We start from the raw sequence: 18,368 nt of genomic DNA on the forward strand, positions 1-18,368 counted from the left end.
AAAGCATAATGTTTTTCTTATATATTTATATATATTTACTTATATATTTATATATATTATGTTATTTATATTATATATTTTATTTATATTATATATTTTAGAAAAACAAGGACATAAAAACAAAGCAAAATGTTTAAAATTGGGTACAATGTTGTTACTAAATAGTAAATATGGATTGAGCTTCCTAGTTATCAGCAAAAAGGAGAATAATTTGATTTACAAGTGTTCCATTAAGATAGGAGGATACATGCATGTTTTGTGGAGAAAAATAAAATATTTCTCTTGATTCTAAATCTTTGGAGTAAAGAAGTGTTAAAATGCCTACTGAAGGTGCAATGTAAGGTAATCAATAACTGACAGGAATAATATCATACATTTGACTGAACCTCCCTTTTTCACAAGTCATCTAATTCCAGAAACTTTAAAAAAGGGTTAAGGAAGCAGTCAAACATCTGCATACATGGAATTCTCTTGAGTGTGCTTGCTGGTTCACCTGGGCTTCCCAAATGGGCTTTCTCCTGCTTTGAAAGTATCAGCATTTTCTAGTTCTTTTGTCAGCAAACACCACATGTTATAAGCACCTAGAAGTTCTCTCCTACCAGACTTAAATTTATCAAAAACAATCCAGCCAGCATAATATAGGTCACTTTCTTCCCTATAGAAGTTATTTTTCTTCTTATTTAGCCCATCTTATAAGTTGAATTAATTGAAACAAATAAGAAAAAATATGCTTAAAATAAGAAAAATATATACCATTTTATTTGGATCTACACCTCATTGTCTTTGTAGCCTCTGCTTGATTTTCTCTAAGATAACACATGAAAAGTCTTAGCTATCCTAAGGATGCCTCAAAGATGAGTGAAGAGAAAATTTATATATTGCTAGTTAATCTATTAGAAGATATTTACTGATTCTTACTTTGGACTAGGCAAGGTTATAAAGATATATAGTTTAACAAGGCAAATAACACCTTAGGTTTTGGGAGTTTACATTCTAGAGAGGAATAATGATGATAAATAAGTAAAAAATGAAAATAATAATTACATATCATGATAAAAGAAAAGAGGTTGGTAACAAATATAGTGATATGAGTTTAGGAGTTGGAAGGCATACTCTAGAGAGGTTGGCTAGAAAAGTTTCTCTGAGGTGGTTACTTTAACCTGAGTCCTGAAGTTTCAGAAAAAGCTAGTCAAACAAATAACTGGTTTGGAAGATTTGTAAAAAAGAGAGAGAGAGAGAGAGAGAGAGAGAGAGAGAGAGAGAGAGAGAACGGCAAGTATAAAGGCATAGGAAAAAGAAAGGGTGAAACACGTTTAGGAACCAAAAAGAAGACCCAGCAGACATGATGAAAAAGGCAAAGATGTGCCACGAAGTGGACTATCTTAAAGAGTTGTAATTTTATCCTCGGGGAATGAAAACCATTGAAGAGGTTTAAGTAAGGAAGAGACAGTTTCTGATTTATAAATTCAGGGGGCTACCCCGAGCTCTAGTAGGTAAAATGGAGAGAGAGAGGTAAAAAGTAGAAGCAGGAGTTTATTAAGTTATTAGAAAAGTACCATTGACTTGTATCACATGTATTTTCACCTTTCTCCATTTCTGTCACACTTTGGCGATAGAAGCAAGTGGAGATGGTTAGATGATAAGTGGCACTCATAAGGAAAAAAAAAAAAAACCTAAGCAGTAATAGAAGAAACAAGAAAGCAAATGATAAAAATATCAATATTAGTAGTATAACCACTAGGGACTGTCAGGAAAAGATAGGTAGGTGAAGAATAGCAAATAGGAGAACTTTGGAAGAAATAAAATGCAGAACATCTGCCCAAGTTCAAATTCAGTCAAGAAAGGGCAGGACTTTTGTACACATTTATCAGTTTAAAGCACTTGTAAAAGAGTAATTTATTCAAATAGAGCATACACATGCAAAAAAGATAAATTCCTAACACACATAAGAAAATAACTTCCAAAAGAGTGTTATAAATATATGACTTTAAAATCATGAAGGTAATATGAGGGACAATATTTTTATATTTTAATATTTTTAAAGTGGGATAATATTTTTATAGTTTAAGGGTGGAGATATCTTTATATGCATAACAAAAACTCTAGAAGCCACAAAGAAAACAACTCAAAGATTTGACTCCATACAAATTGAAAATATCTATATAGCAAAAGACATCATAACTGAAGCTGGAAGCCAAAGGTAAAGTGAAATGATAATTTGCAACATAGATGAAAAAGGGTTAATTTCTAGAGTATATGAAACATTCCACAAATAAATAAGAAAACACTGACAGAGCAAAAAAAAATGACAGTTCACAGAGAAGGAAGTACACAGATCTTATAAATATATGAAAATATTTTCAGCTTCACTATTAATCAAAAATATGCAAATGAAAGAAGCAATTAGATGTCATTTTCACCCATGAGGACAAGTGAAGATTGGAGAGACTGATAATGGCTAGTGCTGGTAGGTCATAGAAAAACAATTATTCTCGCATCCTGGTAGTTGAAAATTTAAATAGCATTTTGTTTTTGAGGGGAAAAACTTGGCACTATTAAGAGCAAACATCTATATTATTTGATGTAGCAATGTTGCTTCCAAGAATTAATGATACAGGAATACTCACACAGGTATGCAAATAGTTTTACTGCTATTTTGTTTCTAGTAACAAAAATGTGGAAATAATCTAAATGCTTATCATGAGAGTATAAAGTGTGTTTAGCCTAGTAACTTCACACAATGACATTTTATGTAGCAATAAAAGAAAATGAGATAGTCTCATATACTGACAAAAAACTTTTTATAATAAATAAAACAACTATTGATAAAATGCAGTTATAGAGTGACATAATTTTTAAATTACTTTTATGTCTAGAAAATATTAGCTTCTCATGTTTATAGTACTCTTTATCTCTCTATTTATGTCTATATAGATAAAAATGTCTCGAAAGATCTATAGCCCACTGTTGATTGTGATTATCTCCAAATTGTGAGATTACAGAATATTTTGATTTATTAAGATTTCTGAATTATTTGAAATTTTCACATGCATGTTAGTCTTTTCAAAAAGATGAAAATACGAACAATAAAAAGAACACAGGGCACAAAATATTTAAAGTTACTGATAACAAACTGCTCTTCTTGGAATAAGCATTTAAGGAACAAAAGCTGAACTCTATTGATATCTGACCAATGTACTGTATACTTGAAATTAACTTAAATAAATTTTTAAAAACATTTTTTAAAAAGTAAGCAAGCACTGATTACAGTTTATGTTGGAATTTTTGCTGTATTTGGAGAAATATCATGGTTTATTCAAGAAAAGTATTAAATCTCAATTTTTTTTTACCTTTTACTTCCATGATAACATTAAACTTTTAATTGATGACACCACTAGTTGTATTTAATAGGAAGTGAGTGACTACACTATAAAGATGAGTGATTTTGATTTAAGGCAATGATCTTTAAGATGGTTATCACTATGTTGATTTGGAATCTAAAAACTTATAAAAGAAAACCTGAAAGAAAATGCCTGACAGCTAAGCAAATCTTAAAGTGAAGCACTTGGGAAAATATGATTCAAATAGCTATAGTTATTCTGAAGTCCGTTAATATTCCTCTAACAAATATGTGGGTTTGCCAACTAATGAACTATCCAATGCTGTTTGCATAACATTTAAAAAATGTTATAACGTTTTTCCACATGGTGGTATTTATGACAAGAATTTTGCAATATAAAGTAGTGAGAGCGTTACCGTATAGAATTCTCCAACTTTTATACTGCGTTACAAAGCGCATAGAAGAATTGATGGCCAGTATAAAATGCTATACATGTTAGCCAGGGTAAATGAAAGTTGTTAAAGTAAAGAGGTAGCTTTGAGAAAACTTCTTTCTATTTAGGTTAAGAGTTACTTAGCTGCTGTCACACCAAGTGATGGGTATCTTATGGACACTGTACTAACCAAGATATTGTAGTATGAATGGCAGAGAAACCTGATTTTAGGATCTGATGTCTGGTTAGGCAAATTTTCTTAACTTCAAATCTTCAATTTCTTCACATATAAAATGATAATAATAATAATGTCTGCTTCTTAGGGTCGTGTAAGAATTGAGGTAATACAGCATCTTTGGCATATTTTCAGTATCCCATTTTAGTAGCTCTTTTACTACTATCGGAGAAGAAATAAGTTTCAGAGAACAGGGAGTTGTTAGCAATGTCAAATTCTGCCAACTATTCAGAGACAATGAGTACAAAGGAATAACAACTGGATTTACTATTTTGAAAGTCATTGATGACCTTCAAGAACACAGCGTTCTAGGAGTAGTGATGGTAGGGGAAAAGGTGATTCGTAATAAAAATATAAGGAGCTGATGTGGAATTTTTGATAGTAAGAGAAGGAAGAAATATAATAAGATGACAATATGAGAGGCAGAGGACCAAAACCACGGGTTTCGCCAGCTAGGACACATTGAAGCTGCTAGTGAAGATGAATTTCATGTAAAAATTCCTGGTTGGTTTCAAGGACAGAATTCAATCAGTTTCTAAAAAGATGAAAGTAGGGAAAGAAGAAGTACTGTTTCTTATGAGTAGCTTCTTTAGGGCTGTGATACTGGGCCTTTTGTGCAATTGGATTCATTGAGAAGCTGTTCAAAAGTTTAGACTGCCTCTCTGTAAACACAAATAAACACACATCGAATTTCGCTTATATTCAGGAGAAATCATCAACCTCTTTAATTCATCTATGAACCAATCTTCTTTCTGAATAGTCTATAAATTCCAGATAAAGTTACCCTCTCCTAGGACTTAAGAAATAATTTTGAAAAATATAAATTTACACTTATGTACATAAAATTAACAATTAAATGAAAGGTCAAAATGTTCCTTTAAAATATGAACAAAATATATTCATTCAAAACATAAATTGCCTTTTTAGAATATAAACAGAAAATATAAATAGGTCTTGAAATGTTAGATTGACTCAGAAATAAATGTTCCACATGACACAGAAAATGTAATACAACTAAATTTAATTGAGTTCTAACTATATGCTGAATACTTTCCAAACACTTTCCTAATATTCATAAAATTCATGTATGGTAGATATTATTTCTTTGTGTTAACAGATGAAAAAATTAAGGTTCAAAAGTATTAAGTAACTTACCCACTGGAGGGTTGTAAATTCAAGACCACCTGGTTCAAAAGTCCAGAAAAGACTCCCTCTTCTTACTTTTAAATAAAAGATAAGGATATTCTAGACCAATATATACAAAAGAATATGTATTAATAGAATCTATGTGGGGTTAATAAGTGCTGCTTTTCTTCCTGGTCAGAAGTCAAAAGAACACTCTAAGAAAAGGAAGAAGTGACTAATGTTAAAGATGTTACAATTATCCTTGCAATTCATTATTTAAATTCTGTAGCCTTTGCAAGGTTGATCATATGACCAAGTGGCTCAAATATGCCTGGCTCTCCCACAACTCGGTGCCTTGTCATGTGTTGCTCCTTTGGTCAGGCATGTCTTCCTTTTACCCTCTTTTTCAAATTATTCAACTAGATCTTTGGTACCTAGATCAGGTGACATTTCCCTTAGGATGCCATACCAAGTTCGGTATTATTATCCTTCCTTAATTTATCTCTGTTGTAGGACTCTGTTTCCGTCATAGCACTTTATCTTATTGTATTTGTAATAACCGACTTGTCTATCTTTTCCACTGGACTATCAGCTCCTGAAGGCAGCAAATATTCTTATAAGTTTTGGACCTTCTTTTCTAGCATTGAATCTTAAATGCAGTTGCCCTTAATAAATATGTTTAATAATTAAATGGACACATTTATTATCTAATCTAGTGAATGAATGGATGAATTCATTATGTAATATGACTTCAGTCTTTGCCATTTCACTCACTGTCACATGATTAATGAATAAGTTGCCCAGAAATGTCTTATTCTATTTTCTTCAAAATGTTACAATTAAATTAGAAAAAAAGATAAATGACAACTGTTTTTTTTCTTTCTTAATTCAAGCAATATTGATATAGATGTATTTTTCACATGCTATGGCCTTTTGGTAAAGGTACTAGTTAGAAGAACTGGGTTAGACCCTTACTCTGCAGCTTTTTAGCCATATGGCTTTGGGCTCCTTAACTATAAAATAATGGCTATCTTCTCAGACTGTCTCCCTCTAAGACTAGTTTGAGGTCAGATAACATTATGTTTATTAAAGTATTTTAAAACAATATTATTGTCATAAAATACAAGGTATATTATATTTATCCTTCATTTTAAATTTCTGAGCAATAATAAAATTCTGCAAATCAGATATATTTATGTTTCCCAATATCAGATAGTAAACTTTTCCTCTTTGAGAAATTAACACCACTTGGAAAAATCCAGATTAAAAAAAAATGTTCAAGAAGTTTTACTAATAGTTTTATGAAAACTTAATCCTGCGACAATTCTGAAATACATCAATGCAAATTATACAGCATTCTATCATTTTAGAATAGGACAAACCATCAGAAAATGACTCATCTTCATCATTAATATCGTGATTGAAAATTAGGAGGAAGAGAGAAAGAACATTATAAAACTAAAGAATTGTTTCAAATCCACATAGTATCTTGGTATCAGTTCAAAATAATGAAATCGAACAAGAATCACAGTAGTTACATCACTCATTTTCCCAAAAAAGAATCAAAAGCCAAACTATTTAATTCTAATGTATCTCTACTAACAACTTAGCAGGTGAAACCATAAGAATTTTATGTTAGCATGCTTAAGATTATTATATCAGCCATGTAAACTCTTAGTATGTCTTTTTATGGATTCATGTCTCTGAAAAATAAGATGTACAACATTTAAACAGTGTTAAATTAAAGCCAAAAGATTATATTAGTATTCAGTACCCTTAAATTCAATGTTTTTATTTATTAAGTAACTACTATATAAGTAGAAATCTCTGCAGAGTCTAATGGACATAGTGTCACATTTTCAATGTATTTAGATTAACTAAACAAGTATATTTTACTAACGACCTACTTTAACAGGTGCCACTCATCTTGGATACTTGGAGCCGACAAGTAAATGGCCCACAAACAGAACTAACACTTAACTGAAAGAAAGAATGATTTTTTTTCATTACTAGGGTATAATATCCAGTCTATTTGTGATTATTACAACTTTCTAATCCATCATCTTTTAAACAACTAAATAGATTTCAGACAGAAAAGGAGAGTAAGATAAACACATCATTAAAAATATATATATACTAACCTATTGGTCTCACCTATCTATGTTGAAAACATTGAAAATATTCTATAAACTTCTTTTATTATTTTGCCAAAGTGATAATACCTGAGTACTTGGTCTTCTTTATTACGTATTTCCTATTGCTCATCTGAAATTTAAATCATTTCAGAAACTAAATATTTGTGGATTATATTATAAAGAGATTGCCTTATTAAAAGACTGATTCTTTTACAGATTTCTAATGTAACTATACTAAACTAATCATTTTGATATCTCAAATATTTTTATGTTTTAGAAAACTTGGCCATAGACTACTTATTTTGGCTTTTACTTGTGGTCAAATTTAATATACACCGTCCTCCAAAAAATTCTATTCATTAACTATTGGAAGCAGTCATAGAGCCTGCTTTTAAGTTGTCTCAAATGTTTTGCAAAGGACGTACCTAATCAAGCTCATTTACTTGTAAAGATAGCTATTTTGGGTCAATTGTATATTTTACTAGAGATCATTGACCATATTGAATTTATGTTTAAAATATCCATTTTGCTAGACTCCACACTTTGGATAGATCACACAAAAAAAGTATGCCTTTAATTAAATTTCAAAATTTTAATAATTGGGCTATTCACCATACCTATTTATTGTTATTAAATGTCATAATTTTATATTATTTTTATTTCCTGTAATTTCAGTTTTACATTGAGCAAAGTTGGACTTTCCAACAATGTGAATAGTTAAAAAAGGAAAACAATATTTTAATTTAATCTTACAAATATTGATAAAAATAAAACTATAAGCTAAAATTATTTCTCCTCCTTCAGAAACTTGGGATTTATACCGAAAGTTATAAATTTGAGTTAATTACATTTAGACTTAAGTAGTATATAAACTCTATACATAGATGTTTAGATGGCCCAGAGTATTCTTCAAGAGCTAAATTAATTTTGAGGTAGAAGAACCAGCTTTAAATTATATCTGTCCAATAGATGATCAATACTTTATTCTTTGATCTACCTTTTTGACTTTGATTATACATTCCATAAAATAAACAAATGCTTTTTAATGGCTCCTACTCACAGACAGACTAGATCCTGCAGTTTTATAAGGATCACTGCAGGAAAATCACAATTCAAATAAACCCAGCCAGTCACATAATATATCTTTATATTTAATCCAACATGAAAAATTTAAAAATCCAGTCTGTATCACTCTGAAGAATAATTTCCATGTTAATTCTCCAGAATACTATTTTTATCCTTTTGTACCAAAAGGCAAAGAGCTTGATATATGAGGTTGCCTCATACTTTCTGCTTACGTTTCACCATTAATTAGACTGGAAAATCACACCTGTATATGTTCTCAGTCAGTCCATTCAGCAAACACCAGTCACCTGAGCTAGGTTCTCTCATAATTGATTTTTCCCGAATTCAGCTTAGGTTTGTCTTAAGGACATTCGGCATACTCATTTGCCAAAAAAATTTCCTTTTCTTCGCTAGAAAGTGTTTTCTTCTTATTTGCAATGTATTTTAAAATATATCTATGTATATATTTTTTAAATGTGTACACAAAATTAATTAATATGATTATGGAAAAATATGATATCACTAACATTGTGTGATGCTTGGATTCAAAATAAACACACTTAAAGTTTACTTAGTTTTAATTTTCTCAGTCTTACAAGATAAAGAATAGCATATTATCTATATTTTATATCCTTTCCTACTTTTGAAGCTGTGTGCAGCTTATCAATTTCTCATGCTTACAGGTACTTTACTAGTAACACTTTATTTTATATAATATTTTCATTACATAAATAAAATAATACTAATTAAAATTATTCTGAATGAAATTAACAAATGGTATGAAGGAAGAAAAGATTAGTACTTTATAATATATATAGCTGGAAGTCATAACACAAATTTTAGAATGCTTAAGAACTTAATTTGTAAAAGTAAAACAAAAAACTAATATATCTGCCACTTTTAAGAAAGTTTTTCAAAATTTAATAACAATTAATATTTTAAAAGTAATTTACTATTGACAAAGTACCTTCACATATATTTGGCTCATTAATTATTCTTAAAGTTAGTTAATTTTTGGTTCATACACTCTCTGGAGAGACACGAGAAAAATATTTAAATAGATAATATTTATGTACGAAGGAGAATACTTCATTCCTAGACTATTTAAAATGTTGACAACTCTTTCAAAACTTGAAACATAAAACTAATAATAGGAAATTTACAAAAATGACTATCCACAAACCTAGTTCTATGCATTTATATGTATTTCTGATTAAAAATAACTCCTTCCTGCTCTAACATAATATTGATTTTATCACTAAATACTGTACAATTTTTTTAAAATTAAGTAGTGCTCATAGGAACTATATAGCATTCCTGCAAAATAATACAATTGTGTCAGTTTACAAAAATGTCAAATGTTTTGACCTCTTTATGAAACCAAGTTCTAGAATGAAGTAATAGTTAGATGCCAAAATTGAGGAAAATGGATCATATTATCAGTTCGATGAATTAATGGCAAATAAATATTAATTAAAATAATTAAATTAATGAATTTGATCACCAAATATTTAAAAACTCTGTTTTCAACTTCACTTATTTGTTCAGTATACTTTCTTGTACCAAAAAAGAAAGCTTCTAAAATTAAAATATACTCAACTTGATATAATAAAAATATTCTACAATACATGTTGAACATTTTATTACCGTCATGCAAAATTTTATGTGGAAACTATTCCTAAATGTCTTACATAATCTATAATGAGCATGTAAACTAGCATGTAAAGCTGAGAATAAATTTGGAACATGTATTTCCTTCAAAAGTAAAAATGCAATATAAATGCTATATTGACTGATTATTTTGTAGAGTTTTAAATTAATTTACAGTTGATTGTAGCTTTTTACATTCTGTTATACAGTATTTTGGTAGAGGAGCACTGTACAACTGTTTCATTATAGTATTAGGTGAGGTCACCCATTAAGTTTCATTGTGTGGGAGAATAGATTCAGCTGGGTTGGTTTGTGAATTCAGGTGGATTGGAGACTAACATGATTTGGCACCAAGGTAAGAATTCATGGAGTTATATCCACACGATATATGTATTACGTGATAGTAAGAGACATTTACAACCCAGAATATAAGAGCAGGACAGCCTCAAGTGACATCACCAGATCATCTGCAGCATCAGCCAACCAACTAGAATATATATCCTCCACACCACTGCTCCCTTCTCTTTCTCACTGTTAGCAAACCTTCCATTGCCTTCATCAGTGTAAGAGAGCATGTGTCTTCTTTAAAAACAAGGCATATGCTTACTCAAGTGAAAAGCAAACCAGAAAAACCAAAGGAACAGACTCCAAACTAGACTGAATACAATTTTCAGTGACTTGACATTAGGGTGATAGGAAATATTAAAGAAGAAATTAACTTGACCCATCCAGACTAGAAATTAAAAAAGAAAAGAAAAAGGAAGGAAGGAAGGAGGAAGAGAGGAAGGTAGGGAAGGAAGGAAGAAAAAGAAAGAAAAGAAAGAAAAAGAAAGAAAGACTAGCCAGATATCTTGGAGACTAAATATGGTTTTTAACTCTAATTTGCTCTGGAACAAGCCATATGTAGAAATATTGAATTTCTAAAAAAATTAAATAATAATAATACAGAGGAAAGGCGCTCTGTTGTCTCAGTTTAATTCTCTTCCAATTTATCCACAACTTAGGTTTTACTTACAAGCATTTGTAACAGCAAAACTGTTGGCTGTCTCAATGTTGTCCACATGAGGTACCAAATTAAAAGGAGCTTCAGACGCATTGGGGCTGGTGTTATGAAGAAAAATTGCTAATCGAAAAGCAGTGTATTCCTGATCTGTGTTTCGGATGAAGAGACCACCTATTAAAAACAACAGGGAAAGCACATTCAACGTTTCCTCTTGTAAATGTTATTCCCACCCCAAGCTCTGTCAAACCCACTGCCATTCCCCAGCACATACAATTAAGGAGCTATCCTTGCCTCATATTGGGAGACTGGCCTTTGTCCCTAACGGGCATAATTAGTATTTTAGTCTTTAAAACAGCTCAGCTTTTTCCTGTCCCAATTTGTCATGATCACAATGACCTCTGAGACCATTTAATGTGTTTTCCTTTCTCTCTCTCGCCCTCCCCATGATTCCCAGCACACTGCTTTACCAGCCAGGTCGGGGTATTTCTCTGGAAGATGCATGCAGATGAAAAGAGAATTTGCATTAAAATACAGAAATGAAAAGATGTGGTGACATGCAGGAAAGAGGGAAATCAGAAAGGAGACATAAACTTTGTTTTTCTGCAGCTGGTGGACTCAGCCTAATTAGCTCCGTTTTGTGCACAGTCCACGAGAAATGATGCAGTGTTGAGGTTGGGCTTAGCTGGAAGAAATTCAATAGCTGCGTCCCATTAAGACAGGAGCGGAGAACAGCAAGAAAAGCCAAAGATGGATAGTTCTCTGGAAATAGAGTCGAGATGGAGGAATAAGGGCAAAAGATTCAGGAGGGAAACAAAACAAAACGAGAGAAGGTTCCGAGAAAGGGATCTAACTTTCGAATGGGTTAACCGGTAGCAAGCAAAGGCAGGGGGTGAGGGTGGAAACGCTTCCCGCCGCCCCCCTTACCCCTCACAGTGTCTTTCTGTAATAGGGAGAAAGATGCGGCGTCCAGCATGGGAAGAAGTGTATTTAAAGCAAAGCAAAACAAAACAAACTCGGCATTCCTTCATGCTCTAGAGAAAGAGATGAAAAGAAATATCCCATAAAATGTAACCAATGTCACCATAATAAAAAAAAAATGTAATCAAATCCCACGAAGGTTTTTTTCTAACTTATTCTAATCCTACTGAAACGGACTTGAGCCTAAGGTGGAAAGGGAAGTATGGGCTGAGGAAAGAAGGTGGTCAGTTCTGTGTATATTCCAACTGAACCTGCACCAAAGAGGTAGTCTTTTGTAAAGAGGAGAAAGAAAGAGAGGAACAGAGGGGAAAGGATCCGCAGAAGATTTCCTCGAATTGTTTATAAGCAACTCATTTAACTCACTTTCGGATATCTGCTACAGGCACCCACACGCACCCACCCCACCTGAGAAGAGCTTACCTATCTGCACGCTGCTTGGAAAGGCTCCCATGGCGAGTCCCCAAAATCCAGAAAATAACAAGACTATCTGTCTGCAAATAATCCTCATCTTCTTTTCTCCTTTCCTTGGCGCGCGCACTCTCTTTCTCTCGCACTCTTCCTAAAAGGCTGTTCAGAGAGGCATTGAAGACGATGGCGCTAAAATTAAAAACAACCAAAAAAAAAAAAAAAGAACGAAAGAAAGAAAAGAAAAGAAAAAAAGAAATGAAAAAGAAAAAAGGGAAGGTTTGGGTGGTTTCTTATTCTGGCTCTTCCCTTTAGCAATCCATCGCGAGCTGCCAGATTTTTCCCGCAGTCTCCATAGCTCTGGGAGAGGTTTTCTGTCCGGCTGCAAATGTTGCACATGCAAAAGATGGTGGTGGAGCGTCTAGTGGCTGCTCACAGGGATGAGACATGCGCTCTCTCTTTGCCTCTCACTCACGCTCGCCCCTCGCTTTCTCACATACACACAAACACTGGCGCCGCGGCCGCCGCACGCGCTCCCGGACTCGCACAGCCTCACAGGTCCCCCAAGCCTGCTGCAACCGAAGCACCGCTGCGCTCGCTGCGCTCCCTGCGCCCCCTCCCCGAACGCGCGGCGCTCCCTCCGCGCGCCCCTCGCCCACCCTTCGGCAGGCTTCACCTCTTAGGGGCTCAGCGGAGCGCCCCAGTCTCCCCGACGCTCCGGAGTCAGTCGGGAAACAGGTTTTTCCTTCTCCTCGCCACTCACCGACTCCCTTCTCTTTTCTTCCCCCGTTCACCAAGGGACCTACTCTGGGCATGGGCACCCCAGCGCCCCTGTCTTTGCTTTCCAGGCGCCTGTGCTTCTTGGCAGCACTTGGCAGGAAATCGGCCGGCGGGCGAGATCTGCAACCTGGATCTGGGGCTCGGGGAGTTAGTGCCTCCCCAGGCCCCCGACCCCCTGCCGCATTCTTGCAGGCCCGCGGGGAGGACCGGCTGCCTCCCTCCCCTATAGCCCTCGCTTTTTCTCTCAGCCTCGCCCTCTTCTGCCACTGGGCTGCGCGCGGGGGACTCCGATCCTCGCTGCAGCAAAGATATCTCATCAGCAAGCGGCCCGGGAATCTGGAAAGCCCGAGACAGGAACAGATGAGGTGAAGGGGCTCAGGGAGGGAGAAACGGAGAAAGGGCGGCAAAGGGCAGCCCGAGCAGGTCCATGAAGCTGGGATCGAGGAGGAAAGAATTGGAGGAGGTAAGGCTGGGGAAGAGATCCAGGGAAATGGAAACATCCTAGAGAAGAGAGGAAGGGAGAAAAGTTAATTTAAACAACAAAGTTTAGGGTAATGAACAGAATGGAAAAGAGCCTGAAAAATGAGTGCTGAATGGTGCCTGTAGTATGTTCTTTGCAAGGCATGAAGCAGAACTAGGAAAGGGAACTGTATGAAGTGTAAATTAGGAAAAGTTAATCGAAGACTCATTTATTTCAAATCCCCATTCCGGACACCTTTCCTCTATGCAATGGCCCACTTCAAGAGTAGGAAGAACATATTTCAGGGGTTGATGAAGAAGGATTGGAAGGACGGTGCTTGGAACAGTGGGCACGAGGTCTGATAGAAAAATAGAGTCTTTTTCATACATATCTTTTTTTTTTTTTTTTTTAATCTGGACGCTGGAATACTTTCTCTACTCTGTCCCTCCTGGAATCTTAAGCACTGCGTTGATGATATCAATAATTATTTTGACTGGGAAGAATATTAAGTATCCTAGAAAGTTTTAGACCTATGGTGTCACTCCCTTTCCAAGGTCACCTTTAAGACTTCATTTTACCTGACTGTGTTGGATGGAGTCTGAAACCAGAGTGACTGTGTTAGCAATCAATGACAAGTTTCTTTTCCTCTGTATGACCTCCTGATCTAAGCAGTAACTACAGTTCCCTGATTCCATTTAACTGTGAGAGAGGAAGAGTTTTAAATCTTTACACTTCTTTGGGTGCTATTGGTTGGATCATGTCATTGTAGAGCTAGAAACTTGGGTTGCATCAGTTAGAGACAAGCTCCCTAGAAATCATTAGAGGGAGAGCTTCTCCTTAAAGGTTGATGAACTGAAAGCAGTGTCTACCATTACATTTTACAAAAGAATACATCCAATAGCTATGTTTATCTGATGTAAAATTTAGAAAGAGAGGAGAATGGGTAGATAGATTAATGTGGAATTCTCACAAGGACCCTATATAGTTAAGATTTTTTTTTTTTGAAATATGTACTACCTTTATTCTTTCGAGGCTCCTCTTATTAGGTATCACCAATTAAACTACTTGTATTCGTAGTTTGTAGATGACATTTAATATTCCCCACTAAAACTTCACAGTGCTTTTCTTCAGTGTTTTTCCAAGTTCTGAATTTTGCTCTTAAAAATCACATCTTTTTTTTTCTTATTTGTTCACTTCCTTGCTACATTTCACCACAGATTGTTATGACAAAAACAAAGACCTAATTGTGAATAATTGGATTACACAAATCATACATTTGTCATTTCTGTTTATAAGGGTTTAGTCTTACAAGTCAAGTGGGACTTGAAATGCTTTCTTTTTGTCTTTTCTGTCAGTGTAAAAACCAAGGCTGCAAAATAATATCATTCTGTTTCTCTTTTAAGAAGATAATAAAATAAAACAATAAAATTCAAGTCGAATTTAAGTTAAATTAAAATTTCGAAACCTACAAAATCATTAAACTTATCATCTAGTTGGGCGACTAGTGAAGCTCTGCTTGACGTACAGAGGCGATTATTACCTTTTATTCTCCGAAGTGAAAGATTTGACGTTTCGCATGATATAACGCCACTGTCAATATCAATACAGGACAAGTTTTATTTTTCATTTAACCACGATGACACCTCAGCTAATATGACCACAGATGAAACAAATATTTTCCAAGATAGTAATCTGTTTTTTGAATTTATATTTTTCCAGTTAATTAAAACGTCCATTTTCATTAATCTAAATTATTTATCTTCATGATATTTATATCTCTATTTCTATATAGATATATGGAGAGATATAAATAGATATAAATATCTCCTCATGTCATACTTGTCTTTAAGATGCACCAAAAGGGAAAGAGTTTTGGATCTGCTTAGCAAGAAAGGCAAGTGGAGGCTGGGTCAGTTAGTGTGTATTCATAATAACAGAAATGATAATTAATGATACAGAAGACAAAACAGTGAAGAATAAAACTGTGGCTAGTAATGGTGGAGCCAACACCTGCACTTTCAATCCAGAGTGCCTGGTCCTCTGAATCATTCTATAAACATGACGTAATAAACCTCCTATTATTTCAAGTGTGACTTTACATATAGAAAACACTTACTTGAGCCTTTCTTTCAAGCATTTGAAAAGTGAGAGATAAAAGATTCTGATACATCAGTATAAAATTTTGAAGGATTATTACTAGCTAAGAAAACCAAAGATGTATATATTTGATTTTTTTTTTTTTTTTGCTTTTGTGGTCACTCTAAGTAAATATTTTCACAATTTTCTGAACTGCAAATTACTAATATATTAAATGAAGGTATGACATACCAGAAATTTCTAAGATTCCTCATAACTCCCCAAATCTCTGATCCTGTGACGTCGGTTCAGCCAGCATTTGGCAGTTCTGCTATGGGGAAGGCTCCAGGCTGTAGGGATTCCACAGAGGAACATGCCACTACCTCGTACTCAAAACACTTGCACAGTGTAGGAGCATGTGATCACATAAAGTCAATGAATCACCGTCAAGGAACAGAAGAAAACCAGCACATAGAGCGCATCAGAGAAGGCTTCGTCTAGATTTTTTAATAAGAAGAGATAAATATAGATATATCTTTCTGGGTAGAAAAATGATGTGCAAGGGCTTGAGGATATAAAGCACATGCTGCTGAACTGTTTCAAACTTGAGAGGATAGAGGATGGTAAGAACAACAAGTCAGGTTGGACCATTTATGGAGCATATTGAATGAAGTACTTAGTATGTTGAACCTTATTTTGTGGGAAACTATCTGATTAGATATATAGATACATGATAGATACATGATAAATAGATGATGACAGGTGATAGATAAATGATAGAGAGAGAGAGAGAGAGAGAGAGAGAGAGAGAGAGAGAGAGAGAGATAATAGATAGATAGATGATAGATAGGTAGCTCTATGTAGAGAGAGAGAGAAATAGTATAATTGGGTATGACACTTTTAGAAAGAGAGCATTTATTGGTAGTAGGGGTGAGCGGATGATTTGGCAATGTAGACCAGGAAAGACAAGAGCCAAGACTAGTTTACAGACTGACCTTCCAGAAAATCAGGTGATAATGGGACTAGACTGGAGTAGGACATAGAAAAGAAACGAGATGAGGGAGATAGGAGAGTCATTATTGAGGCAAAAGCGACAGGACACATTCACCAACTGTTTGGGAGTCATGGAGAGTGTGCCCATATTTAGGGTCAGGAGTATCTGCAAGTTGAAACCTGAATGTTCTAAATGCAGTAATCAGAACTTTGGCGATATCTTCAATTGGGAAAAGGAACTTAGGAGGAAGAGCAAGTTTGCCAGGCTTTTGGCTCTTCATCAAATTATTCATACACGGATATTTATGTATTAAACACCTACTATGTGTGTTTACTTGTTTACTGTGTAAGTGCTTGAAATAAAAAGGAGAACAAAGCACTAATATATCAGGAATTGTGCTAAGGCCTTACATATATCACTTGATCTACTGAAACATTTAGGTATCATTATATTGATTCGGAATTTCGTCTAAAGATTAACATTCTTGCTCAATGTTATATTATTAGTAAGTGTTAAAGCTAAGAGCTAGGGATAAAAGGTCTGTCCAATTTCAGAGATCATGCTGTCTTTATTAAAATCTGCTGACTTAATGAGTTAAAGGTGCAATGAGGGGTCTGGAAGCTAAAAAATAAATTGGAAGAATGCACAACGTTCAGTAAAATAGTGTGATCTACTTAAAAGGCCTCAAGCTTTTAGAATAATAATAACAACAGGATTTAGGTTATACAGGCCCTTAGCTTCTTGCCTGCATTACCCTGGATATATTACTTAACCTTTCTGTTCTGATATAATGTATGTAAACTTTCAGCATAGTTCTGGCACATCATAGACAGATTTTTTAAAAGAAAGAGTTGCCAAAATAATTTGATCAAGGCTACCATAGAGGGAAACAGAGTGACATAGGAGCAAAATAGAAGTTTAATTCTGATTTTGAGAGAATTCAGAAAGAACTCATGGAGACAGAGAATTTGAACTAAATATTTATGAATATGTAGAGATTACCAGGTAGAGAAAAATATCATGTCCAAGACATATATCTTTTTGGAAATTTATAAACGTTTGGTATTATTGGACTTTAGGTTATATGGAGGACGTTTTGAAAGTAAGGCCAGAAAGCAAAGCAAAGAATGGTTATGTATTTTCTCACTCAACAGTTTTGTCTTTATCTCATAGAGATAAGAAAATCATGAAAGGCTATAAGGAAAGGGGTAAAATAATCAGATTTGTATTTTAGGTACAAAATCTTGGCATAAGTATGGTTCATGCTATACAATGAAGCTGAAGGCTTACAAAGCCCATTAAAAATAAATACCACATGTACACAGTTTATAGTATCTAATATCATTTCCTACTAAAAGACAACAGAGATCTTGGAAAAAGAACTCATTCCAAGTCTAGGGAAGGAATTGTACACAGTGCCCCTGGAAATTTTTTCGGTAATAACAAAAAATAAAGAAACTATTATGCATACTGATATTATGTTAAAAGTTTTCAGGAGCCCACTGGTAGATGCTCATCTTGGCTGAAGGTGGGAGGATTCAGATATCAAAAGGAATAATGCCTGTAATATAACACATCATCGTTAAGTCCACAACATCTTAATGATAATTTTAAAAAGACAGAAGCCTCACTGTTCTCCTTTATATATTAAGAGATTAACTCATAGTTTTTTAAAAAATAAAATTTAGT

At 34.1% G+C, this 18,368-nt stretch overlaps 2 protein-coding genes across 11 annotated transcripts in view; both read right to left on the minus strand.

Moving 5' to 3' along the window:
• The window catches only part of GRIA4 (glutamate ionotropic receptor AMPA type subunit 4), a 320,071-nt gene extending 306,742 nt beyond the window's left edge, over positions 1-13,329 (minus strand). For 3 of the 10 annotated variants that reach the window (XR_001598786.2, XM_016159693.2, XM_016159692.2), the window contains exons 1-3: positions 13,046-13,323; positions 12,385-12,561; positions 10,999-11,157 (exon numbers count right to left, since the gene is read on the minus strand). Coding sequence is in view for 8 of the 10 variants with exons in the window: in XM_016159693.2 (XP_016015179.1) it covers positions 10,999-11,157; positions 12,385-12,472 (247 nt within the window). In the remaining 2 variants the exon portion in view is untranslated. Of the gene's footprint in view, positions 1-10,998; positions 11,158-12,384; positions 12,562-13,045 lie in introns of all 10 variants that reach the window. The other 7 variants (XR_001598785.2, XM_016159691.2, XM_016159687.2 and 4 more) reach the window with 4 other exon arrangements.
• On the minus strand, positions 12,837-14,249 carry LOC107518220. The gene is made up of 2 exons (XM_016159684.2): positions 14,188-14,249; positions 12,837-13,650 (listed from the first exon to the last, which is right to left on the minus strand). Exon 2 carries the CDS (start codon positions 13,647-13,649, stop codon positions 12,837-12,839), a length of 813 nt encoding a protein of 270 aa, XP_016015170.2. The 5' UTR covers position 13,650; positions 14,188-14,249.
• Positions 14,250-18,368: the final 4,119 nt, after the last annotated feature.

The sequence above is a fragment of the Rousettus aegyptiacus genome, unplaced genomic scaffold (assembly GCF_014176215.1).
Source record: "Rousettus aegyptiacus isolate mRouAeg1 unplaced genomic scaffold, mRouAeg1.p scaffold_m13_p_5, whole genome shotgun sequence".
In the NCBI taxonomy this organism is placed as follows: domain Eukaryota; kingdom Metazoa; phylum Chordata; class Mammalia; order Chiroptera; family Pteropodidae; genus Rousettus; species Rousettus aegyptiacus.

Excerpts from the sequence above, each read along its gene's own strand:
- LOC107518220 (XM_016159684.2), bottom strand. The coding sequence starts at position 13,649 with ATGTTTCCATTTCCCTGGATCTCTTCCCCAGCCTTACCTCCTCCAATT.